This window comes from Brassica oleracea, chromosome C4, assembly GCF_000695525.1.
Source record: "Brassica oleracea var. oleracea cultivar TO1000 chromosome C4, BOL, whole genome shotgun sequence".
NCBI classification, from domain to species: domain Eukaryota; kingdom Viridiplantae; phylum Streptophyta; class Magnoliopsida; order Brassicales; family Brassicaceae; genus Brassica; species Brassica oleracea.
Genome location: NC_027751.1, coordinates 7,627,103 through 7,638,319, shown reverse-complemented (window position 1 = coordinate 7,638,319; position 11,217 = coordinate 7,627,103). Strand labels below are relative to the sequence as shown.

General features: G+C 36.9%; 3 protein-coding genes and 2 non-coding genes across 5 annotated transcripts; all 5 read left to right on the top strand.

Annotated features, from left to right (window-relative positions):
* Positions 1 to 4,552: 4,552 nt before the first annotated feature.
* On the top strand, positions 4,553 to 6,049 carry LOC106339662 (peptidyl-prolyl cis-trans isomerase CYP18-2). The gene is made up of 5 exons (XM_013778513.1): positions 4,553 to 4,671; positions 4,827 to 4,922; positions 5,004 to 5,065; positions 5,492 to 5,625; positions 5,733 to 6,049. Exons 1-5 carry the CDS (start codon positions 4,600 to 4,602, stop codon positions 5,861 to 5,863), a joined length of 495 nt encoding a protein of 164 aa, XP_013633967.1. The 5' UTR covers positions 4,553 to 4,599; the 3' UTR covers positions 5,864 to 6,049.
* A 217-nt stretch (positions 6,050 to 6,266) lies between these two features.
* On the top strand, positions 6,267 to 6,340 carry TRNAN-GUU. The gene has a single exon. It is a non-coding gene; the product is annotated as a tRNA-Asn (tRNA).
* A 268-nt stretch (positions 6,341 to 6,608) lies between these two features.
* TRNAL-UAG lies at positions 6,609 to 6,688 on the top strand. The gene has a single exon. It is a non-coding gene; the product is annotated as a tRNA-Leu (tRNA).
* Positions 6,689 to 6,852: 164 nt separating this feature from the next.
* Positions 6,853 to 7,991, top strand: LOC106339747 (40S ribosomal protein S14-2). The gene is made up of 5 exons (XM_013778612.1): positions 6,853 to 6,945; positions 7,075 to 7,194; positions 7,285 to 7,330; positions 7,471 to 7,686; positions 7,776 to 7,991. The coding sequence occupies exons 1-5, from the start codon at positions 6,943 to 6,945 to the stop codon at positions 7,841 to 7,843; spliced, it is 453 nt and encodes a 150-aa protein (XP_013634066.1). The 5' UTR covers positions 6,853 to 6,942; the 3' UTR covers positions 7,844 to 7,991.
* A 1,297-nt stretch (positions 7,992 to 9,288) lies between these two features.
* LOC106339718 (ubiquitin-60S ribosomal protein L40) lies at positions 9,289 to 10,411 on the top strand. The gene is made up of 5 exons (XM_013778573.1): positions 9,289 to 9,458; positions 9,526 to 9,612; positions 9,697 to 9,799; positions 10,074 to 10,140; positions 10,240 to 10,411. Exons 1-5 carry the CDS (start codon positions 9,356 to 9,358, stop codon positions 10,264 to 10,266), a joined length of 387 nt encoding a protein of 128 aa, XP_013634027.1. The 5' UTR covers positions 9,289 to 9,355; the 3' UTR covers positions 10,267 to 10,411.
* Positions 10,412 to 11,217: the final 806 nt, after the last annotated feature.

The following is an 11,217-nucleotide window of genomic DNA, read 5'->3' as shown; positions in this document are numbered from 1 at the left end:
TTTGGTCAAGGGATGACCGGCTTAGGTCAGAGTTGACCGGGTTTACCTTTGACTAGCGGGTTGACTTTTTGACCAGATCGCCGGTTATCCGTTTTGGACCGTTCGAAGGGCGTTCTGACTCGATTTTTCTCCCTGATTTTAGATTTGGAGTTTGTTTGAGCAGCTGGAGTTCATAGCTATCACTTTTCCACATTGCTAAGGTGAGGGTCTATTCCGTAAATCTCATACCAGTGTAGAATTCTCAGATTATATATATGTTTGTATACATAGATATGAGTAGGGACTATGTGAGAGGACAGGGGTCCAGAGATGTCTGGACTAGCGACACAACTTTGGTGGTCGGGGGCTCAGAGACGTCTGGGCTAGCGACGCAGATTGTGTGGGGCTTGGGTGCAAAGACGTTTGCATTCGACGCAGCTTTGGAGGGCGGGGGTACAGAGACTGACTGTTCTAGCGACGCAGCGTATGTATATATATATTCGTATGAGGAGATGTGGGGTGTCTGGACTAGCTATATGTTATCATCGCATTGTTTGTGTTGTGTGATGCTTTAGGCATCTTGTTTGTTCATGTTATAGCTAAACTTCCATAGTGAGAGTTCTATTTACTCAAGTCAGTGGTTTGCGTGTTTAGCATCTCATACCTCAAGGAGTAACTCCTCTGTTACTCACCCTTCCTATTCCTTTCCTGTTCAGGTGAGACTGATGAGCAGGAGTGATTGCTATCGGACTGATTCTTTGGGAGTTTTATTTCTGTCTTTTTCAGACTTGCGGATTTTATGATTTTATCGATAATTTCGGGATTTATTATGTTATTTGGATTTATGGTTATTTATTGGATTTACGACTTTGGAGTTGACTTTTGAGAAGTAATAAATGGAGATTTCAGACTTTTTATTTATTTAAGTTATTTTGGAAAATACGGGTGTTACAGTTATACGCCAAGATTAAGGAAGTGAACGAAGGAACACATATAGACAGATACTCGGTGTTCTCAATGATCAAATAAAGAGTAAAACTATGATAATTACGAAAGTACCTGAGGCAAGAGTTTATGTAACGGTTCCCTTTAGTGAAAGCTGTTAGATTCGGGTTTAATTATGGGCTTCCAACTTAAAACCAATTGGTAATTAGTGGATTGGCCCTAATCCTTTATATATTACTTAATATCGTATTGATTTTCCAATGTGGGATACATATCCCTTAATACCCCTCCTCGAGATGATGGCTTTTATCGGCCAGAAATCTCGGAAAGGGATATGTATCCCACATTGGAAAATCAATACGATATTAAGTAATATATAAAGGATTAGGGCCAATCCACTAATTACCAATTGGTTTTAAGTTGGAAGCCCATAATTAAACCCGAATCTAACATGGTATCAGAGCCCAGATCTTAATAAGTTAAACCCTTAATTAATATTAACCCTACCCGACCGGATATATAGGTCATAATTGACTCGCTCGACCGAGTATAACTGTCTTAAAAAGTTTCCGAGATTTCTAGCCGATAAGAGTCATCATCTCGAGAAGGGGTATTAAGGGATATGTATCCTACATTGGACAATCAATGGGATATTAAGTAATATATAAAGGGTTAGAGCCAATCCATTAATTACCAATTGGTTTTAAGTTGAAAGCCCATAATTAAACCTGAATCTAACAAAATCATCTAAAGCTGCAAAACTCATTAAAAAAAAGAACAGCAAACTAAATCTATTTCTCCTAGTTCCTAATAAGACTATACAACACCAGTAAACTCAAAAACGTGTAGTGTCTTAATCTCACCACTTTCCTGGAGCAGTCCTGCTGCATCTATAAAGCACAGTTTTTCTGTTTCACACTTGCAAAAGAACTTAACAGAGAGATAATTATAAAAGGAGTAAGGATTTTGGTAGGTAGGTCCATTGGCATCTTTAGTTAGTGCCTTCTCATTGATGCGCTGCTCAGGCATCACAGATGTCCTGGCTTTTTCTGTTGATAACACAATTTCATATCATCACATCTGTGTACGTGAGATAAATTTGCAAACACCTCTCCAATGTAATGGAGAACATAGTAAATAGAATTGAGGGTTAGAACTAATACCATCCGTCAATATTTTGGTGTTTTCTGACTACAGTAGCGCTACTTTTGACCTCAATGATTTAATCTGAGATAACGAATTTCACAATTCGTGAAAAAATTAACTCTTTTGTTTTGGTCAATCGGCAAAGAAACAGGAGAACACTTCCACATAGAACACAAACCTGCGAGAGTATGAGTGGTGCTAACGCAAATGTTGAAAGCTTTTAAGAACTAAAACTAAATGTATCATTAAAGAACTGAACCTAGAATTTGGAAATGTCAATCTTTACCTCTTCTTGTAGTAACTTGATTGTGTCCTTGTCACTTCCATCTCCTTCACAAACTCCTCCTCTGATCTCTCCACATCACGTAAAGCTCTCTCCCCATCTCTTGTCTCCCTCTCTTTCCTCAACTTCCCTTCCTTTCCCTACCACCTCGCCTCCCAGACTCATTCCGCTCCTTCTCCACCGTCTCTTCCTTCTCCCCACGGCCACTCAGGACTTTACCTCGCCGTCTCGGTAACCTCACCGTCTCCTCCATCCCCGTCTCCACCTCTGGTCTCTTCGTCATCCTCGGAAACATGCACAAGATCATCACCCTCACCATCTCCTAAGCGAATCTCTCCGGCAAACAACATATTTACCGTGAACATATACTATCCATCACAACACTGTGTCCTTTTTGTAAGAACAATCATCTAAATTTCTGTCTTCTTTTTGTATAAGCATAGTGTAATGTAAGAACGATGTCATTAATTTATAAATCTTCTTATGCTTCGCTTTTTAAAAATAAATATAAAGGACTTGACTATCAATCTTCTAAAGCTCGTGGTTTGTACGTATTAAACATGTCTACATATGGTTATGGTTATTCGAAGACAGTATACAGTGAAAACTATATAAATTAATAATGTTGGAACTACGCCAAAACTATAATTTTTTATTATAATTTATAAAAATATTAATTTATCGATATACTAATTGAACAAAAAACTCAATTTGGGACTATAAAATTATATTATTTTATAAAGATTTTTAGTGTATATTAATTTATAGATTATTAATTTAAAGAGGTTATACTGTAGTTATTAATATTATATGTCCCTAGCGAATATATACAATCGATTTTGGACCTACTTTTTCCCAATTGAATGTAAAGCTGCCACGTAAGGTAATTTGGCATCTTAATTGATTGAAAACTCAGCAAAGTTATTTTTTAATTATTACAAATTTAAGGTTACATCTTTTCAAATGTTCCTCAATTAATATATAGGAGATTTTAGAACAAAAATTCTCTAGAACAAACTGAAGAAGGACCCCCCAACCATTCATGCAAACAGACATAGTTATGACTCTTTAAACAATATCATAGTACATATTATAAAGTTTTTTATCAAGTGACTGAATTTTTTCTGGTTAAACCAAGTTTGCTACATATACAATATACAATATAATTAATAAAGTTGATATGAGAAAATCAGGAAGATTAACTGAAACTTGTGTAGCATAGTTCTATTACAGTGGTGAATGTTCTTATTAATCAAGGTAAATAATATTAACTGACGATAATGTTCCTGTCAATAATTTTTGTAAGTGATGTAGGTCTGTTTATTTTCGTACATAATGCATAGAAAATTACATGCTATATTTTCTACAAACTTGAAGTAAAATGAGAACATTTGATAGTTATCCCTTATAAAATGTATTCATAGACGTTATTAAATAGTCATGCTTACATGATAAGAAAAACATATACAATAAATAATACTGATTGATTACACTATGGTTTGACATAGCATAGGCGCACATGACGTTTTTTTTTAGACTACGTATATGTGACTGCCGAAAATTGTACTTGGCTAGGGAGTTAATTTATAAACTATGTTATTCTTAATGTGTTATAATTCTGCCAGCATAGGATGGAGTCTTTTTTTTAATTTTTACAAAATTCAGGTTATGACTTTTTTAAAGATCCTCTATTAATATATAAAGAATTATATAGTTTATCAGCCGATAAGGATCACCCTATACAAGCATAATTTAAATTTGATATTTTTTTCATTTTAGTGTTCCCAGTTATCTACTTTTGGGTAACTAAGTAAGTTTTTGGATGGTTCTATTTATATATATATATTCGAAGTAATTTATTAAAAAGGTGTGAGTTATTTTGAACAAAACTTGTCATATTTTATTTAAAAAATATGCTAGAGATTTCACAAGAAAATACCATCATTTGTACGAAAATATTTTAATAAATTTTCATTTTCAAACAAACTGAAACACAAATAAAAACTAGCTAATTTTTTAATTGCATACATTTTGATCCGTTTTCTCTCATGGCACCATCATTTTGTGGCATTGTGAGATATATACACACAATGGACTTGCGCTAGGCCCAACTGTTTTGAAAATCTCGGGTCGACCCATGACTGAGAAAGAATCAGATCCGACCCAATAAGGACTTTACTAGAGTAAACGTCTTATGACTCTCTCACTAGGTTCCTCACGAGTCGCTGCTCTCTCTCTCCGAAAAAATGACGGCGAGACCTGAAGGAAGTCCACCGGAGGTTACACTTGAAACCTCCATGGGTCCGTTCACCGTCGAGGTTTCTCTCTCTCTCTCTCTCTCTCTCTCTCTCTCTCTTAATTGCATTTCTATTAGGTTTCTCACTGTTATCGCACGATCTTGAGATCTAGATTTAGGGTTTTAGAAGGGGGTTTAGGGTTTACAGTGATTTGATTTTTGTAAGTTTGATCTCAGATGTATTACAAACACTCCCCGAGAACTTGCCGGAACTTCGTGGAGCTATCAAGGAGAGGTTACTATGACAACGTTCTCTTTCACAGGATCATCAAGGTCTGATCTTTATTTTCCTAATCTGAGTTTTTCGTTGTACTGAGATCACTTTGATGATGAAAGTTTGTGATTTTGTTTCAGGATTTCATTGTGCAAGGTGGAGATCCTACTGGAACTGGAAGAGGTGGCCAATCCATTTACGGGTACATTCTCTCAATCTCTTTCTTTGTTCAATGCTGGTTGATTCCATGGATATATAGCAAACGAATTGGGATCAGAATATTGCTAAGCTCCGATGAAGGTTTATAGTTCTATTAGGGTTTTAATTGAGGTTATATTCAGTGTGAACAGATTTAAATAAGTTTTTTTTTTTTCGTCTGATTGATACTCACTCTAGACTTGCATAGATTTTGAATGTGGGCAAAAACGTTATTCATAACTTCTGAACATGTTATATATAGTCGACTAAGGTTCTAGATATCTCAACAATCCTCAGTTTACTCTATTGATTTGATTCTCCGCTTTACTTGTTTTGCGTCCGCTGATGTGTGTTTAGAGGCTTAGAAACAAAAAGCTACTACTTTATTGGTTTAGAGATAATGGGTCTTTTGCCACTGTTCTTGTGATAGTTCCAAGTTTGAGGACGAGATAAAGCCTGAGTTGAAGCACACAGGAGCTGGGATTTTGTCAATGGCAAACGCTGGTCCCAACACCAACGGGAGTCAGTTCTTCATCACTTTAGCTCCGGCACCGTCCTTGGATGGTAACACACATCCATCTCTCGAAAACACTGGTCTAATTTGATATGATGTTTTGAGTATCATATGAAGAGAATTGTCACTTAATTGTGTTCTTCTGTTCATCTTCCAGGAAAGCACACGATATTTGGCAGAGTCTGCCGTGGTATGGAGGTGATCAAGAGGCTCGGTAGTGTCCAAACCGATAACACTGACAGGCCAATCCATGAAGTGAAGATTCTGAGGACCAAAGTGATTGATTAGAAGCAGCATAAGTAAACGATGACGACATGAAGAATTGTAACTCTGTACTGATCCTTGCTACTACTATGGAAATGGTTTTCTTCCTGACCAATAAAAAGTTACAAAGTTGATTTAATTCAGTACACCATCTCTGTTTTTGTAATATGGATCGTTTCTATCAAAAATCATCTTTTCCTAGTTTCTCTATACCGTGTGGGATTTGATTTCATCATACATTTGCACAAATAAATGAATATTGACTTTACAACGGGCCTTTCAAATTGAACATTTGTGGCAAATGTTTTGCCATAGGAAGAAGATGGTGTTTCTCTGGGCACCATTAAGCTTGCGAAAGAGAGAACGATTATATTGAGATTCGAAACTCTCCTTTTAAATCACAATGTTGAATCATTGAACGTTCAAAGCTGGAATAGCTCAGTTGGTTAGAGCGTGTGGCTGTTAACCACAAGGTCGGAGGTTCGACCCCTCCTTCTAGCGAATGTGAATATATGATTGTTTTTCTTATGTAATATTTTTGTTTGGCAACAGTGGGCAAATGTGTAACTCTTCCTCTAAAGGTAATTTTTGTTTCTGTTTTCGATTGATATATCTATATTTCAACAATTTTGGGCTAAGATCAGTTGAATTGTTGATTATGAAAAGTTTAAAACAAATTATCAAAACGGATATACCCTGTCAAATTCAAAACACATCAGTATTTCGTACACTGAGCGATAAATATATTTAAGTACCCACATGATCAAAAGACAGTTTGGCCGAGTGGTCTAAGGCGCCAGATTTAGGCTCTGGTCCGCAAGGGCGTGGGTTCAAATACCACAGCTGTCAAATAACTTTTTCGTTTCTTCAAATTATTGATACGACGTCGTTAATCAAGGCATCAACAAATGAATATTAAGTATATTATTCAGCCCAATAATAATGAAACACAGCCCAAAACGAATATCGAAACCCTAAACGAAAGAGCTCACTCACAAACCCCAATTATAAAAATCAATTTCATTTTTATCCCGCACTCTCTTCCTCTAAGCCAAGGCGGAAACTACAGAAGGAAGAAGTGACCTTGCTGTTGATCTTTAACAATGGTAAGCTCCGTCTTTACAAAGCTTCCACATTTCTCAATTTATCTCAGATTTTGATTATACATCGTTATCTGGGCGGTGAATTGATCGAATAAGAGTAATGAAAGTTTTAAGTGTTATTGTTCTGTATAGTCGAGAAGAAAGACGAGAGAGCCCAAGGAGGAGACAGTGACACTTGGACCAGCTGTTCGCGATGGAGAGCAAGTCTTCGGTGTTGTCCACATCTTCGCTTCCTTCAACGACACTTTCATTGTATTGTTTTTTTTTTCTCACCAATTTATTATATCTATAGAAGTATATGGGAACCTTACTTACATTGTGTCTGATACATTATTTTTGCAGCACGTTACTGATTTGTCTGGACGTGAAACCCTTGTCCGTATCACTGGTAAGCATCTATTCATTGAAAACACATGTTGTTTAGTGTGTGAGATGTAGTGTTACTTAGTCTCACAACTTCTCTTGAGTTTTTCTTTTTGTTAATACAGAACTAGGAAACTAAATGGGTAATGTTTTTTGATCTGTTAGGTGGAATGAAGGTGAAAGCTGATAGGGATGAGTCCTCACCTTACGCTGCTATGCTTGCTGCGCAAGATGTTGCTCAGCGATGCAAGGAGCTTGGAATCACCGCAATGCACGTGAAGCTCCGTGCCACTGGTGGAAACAAGACCAAGACACCTGGTCCCGGTGCTCAGTCCGCTCTCAGAGCTCTTGCCCGTTCCGGCATGAAAATTGGCCGCATTGGTAAGTTGCATTGCCATAAGCTAATCTTAAGTAAAACTTTGCTTTTAATGGGCATTTCTAAATATTCTATCTTGTTGTTGTTGTTTCAGAGGATGTGACTCCGATCCCAACGGACAGTACCCGCCGAAAGGGTGGTCGAAGAGGAAGGAGGCTCTGAGTTTTCTATGGCTATTTAAGCTCTTATGCGTTTCATTTTGTCAGAGCAATGTTTTTTAAGTTTTGTGAACGAGTTTCGGATTGAATGCTTTTTGTTAAATTGAACAACATATATCTACTGTCATTAGTCTATGTCCTTTGTGAATGACTTCATTGGTGTTATCATTATCGTCAAAAGTCGCTTATACAAGTTTGCAGCATCTTTATTTCGAGATCTGTGGCGTTGTTATTTCAGTTTGATGAATTAAATCGTTGCTCTTCTATCATATTTTTCCTTCGGACAATAAGCCAGAAAACTAGAATATAAATCCTCCCCTGATTTTTTCTTTTTGTAATAACTTTTAGTGAAATAATGGGTTCGACTGGTAGAGACTGTGATTTGAATTAGAATAGAGGTTGGAAGTTTCAATTTCTATTGCTGTATAATATTATCTGGATTTTGATCCGCGCGTCCGCACAGATGTATTTTCAAAAAAATATGATACTATTTGTTTTTTATGTCACTATTTAGGATTGGACGAGAAAACTCGAATTCGAAGAATCGAACCGATCTCAATCTTAATAAATTGTACCAAATTCGAACCGAAACTGATTAAATATCCGAACCAATCCGAATAATATTAATAACTTTCAAAACACTAAATATAAAATTATAGAAAAGTTGATTTTCAAATTTAATATGTTTTCCATTTTAACTTATGAGTTGTAGGTTTAAATTATTTTTTTTTTTAAACACGATTCATAAAGTGACTGTAAAAATAAAAAGAGCTGTGTGGAACAGTGGAAGTGGAAGGTACTCAAACTACATACCAATCACCCCCAATACATAAAGAACATCAACAGTTTTCTCTTTATCATATTACAAAGGGAAAGATTCATAGGCGTAGACGTAGTTACTTTCAAATTCAATATCAAGGTGAGTAAAGTTGATGTTTATCGTCTTGCGGCTGCAAGTACGGCCTCGGATTCAACTCGCACTGGCCACCAGGAAATTTACATGCGGACTTGCTCTGGTGTCCGAGACCGAAGACCGTTGTCTGGCCATGACCTACCCTCGGGTGTGTGTCCGCGCCGCTAAAGGGTTTGGTCTCTAGTCTGGACCACCACGGTGGGGCCATGACAATCGGTTATCAAAAAAAAAAATGTTTTAGTGTTATGTTATTTCTATCTACTTTTAGACGTTCATTATAGAGAACTCTTCTTACATGCTCCATTCATCTCGATATGTATGTAGAGCCGGGCTTTAGATTAATGTCCAAAAAGCAAAAGATTTTGGCAAAAGTTGAGGAAAAATAATCAAATGTTGTTGTGGGTTACACGAGTCGCTCAATCATAGTTTGACATTTCACATTTATAAAGGGACGTCGAAATGTACATAAGTTTGTGGGCTTAAGAATTGAGAGCCCAGCCCATATAAAACACCCTAGAAATGGAGGAGGTGACTTTAAATATTCTTCTTTCTCTCCTCTTTGTAACCTTTTCTGAGACTTGCGGCGGAGAAGAAGAAGAAGATATGCAGATATTCGTGAAGACGCTGACGGGCAAGACCATCACCCTCGAGGTGGAGAGCAGCGACACCATCGACAATGTCAAGGCCAAGATCCAAGACAAAGAAGGTAACACCCAGCTCTGTCTTGTTAAAGTTGTGAACTTGTGATCTAATCTGTTTTTGCTCTGTTTCAGGGATCCCTCCGGATCAGCAGAGGTTGATCTTCGCCGGTAAACAGCTTGAAGACGGCCGCACCTTGGCTGACTACAACATCCAGAAAGGTTTAAAAACGATTCTTTTAATCTCTCTCTCTCTCGAAAATGAATTGATTTTAATTGAGTGCTCTGTTTTTGGATTGTAAACAGAGTCGACTCTGCATCTTGTCCTGAGGCTTAGGGGAGGTATCATCGAGCCGTCTTTAATGGCTTTGGCTCGCAAGTATAATCAAGACAAGATGATCTGCCGCAAGTAAGCTTTTCTTCTTTGTTTCCGAACGTGATTGGTGAATCTAGTTTAGAGTAATGGTTAGAGTTTCTATATCATCTCATTGTCTATGTGTTACTTGTGTTGGTGTCGAGCCATGAATTGTAATTTGAGAAGCGTTAACACCAATTATAATCAACACAAAGTTATTATGTTAATCTATATACAATACTGGTCTTGTGGATGAAGTGTGTGTTTTCTTCTATGTGATGTGAGTGTTTTTTGTGTCTCATGTTTAGTAATATAATTTGATTTTTAGGTGTTATGCTCGTCTGCACCCAAGGGCTGTCAACTGCAGGAAGAAGAAGTGTGGCCACAGCAACCAGGTTTTGCCTCTCTCTCTCTCTCTTTTCATTTTTGTTACTTTATAGAGTTTTTATTGTGTGATGAGTTAATTAATTTATGATTTCTGAATCTTTTTGCAGTTGAGGCCGAAGAAGAAGATCAAGTGATCTGTTTTGTTTTATCACAACGAACTTATTTATCTGTGTGTGTTTTTTTTCTTTCAAAGACATCTCAAGTGTTTTGACGCAAACTCGTTTCAGTGGATTTTAATCCTACAAGATTTTCGTTAGTAATCTGAAATCTCTTTGCCTTTTTTTTTTTCTTTACAAATTCCAGCTTTTTATCTTATTTAATTTGCCAATAGTTGAGTTAGTTGACTTAGAACAAGCTTTAAATGCAAATACAAAATAGATAGTCATGATTGATGATCCACATCCATTATCACTAACTGCCCCGCAAACACGAGGCCAAAAGTATAATGAGAGTAAAACTAATCCCAAAACGAAACTTGATCCAATTCCTTGCAAAAGAAAAATAAATGATAGAACCAGTCAACCAAACACCAAACAGAATCAAAGAAGAGGAAATAGATGCTCTTGCAGTAATAACTCATCGGTAAGAAGAAAGCGGCAAGCTTAAAACTTCAAAAACATGAAGAAGACAGAGCCATGCTAGGCCCACAACCCAGCCTAAACCGAGAAAGAAGCTGGTATATATAACCCAATTATGTACATCTACGTAACAGAAGCTACGACACAACTACTTTGAAGAGACCAACTCCAAAGAACAAGGCCACTCAACAAACCTGATAACGACTACAAGACCACCAGAAGAACACTGAAGACAAGGATCAATGGAAAAACAAACGCCTTGGACTTCCACACTACAACTTGACGGCGAAATTGGTAAGCCCAAACCGCTTGAGAGAACCTTCACCTCACGAACCCAAAGACCAAGAGAGATTTCATCACTACCAACCATCGCAACAACAGAACCAAAGCTGCAATCACCAAGTCCACAAGAAGACTCATCAACCAAATGAGAGGATTGAAACGAACAATTGACAATTATTTCTTAAAGTATATAGTTCGTTTTTTTTTTCTTTTTCTTTTTTTTTT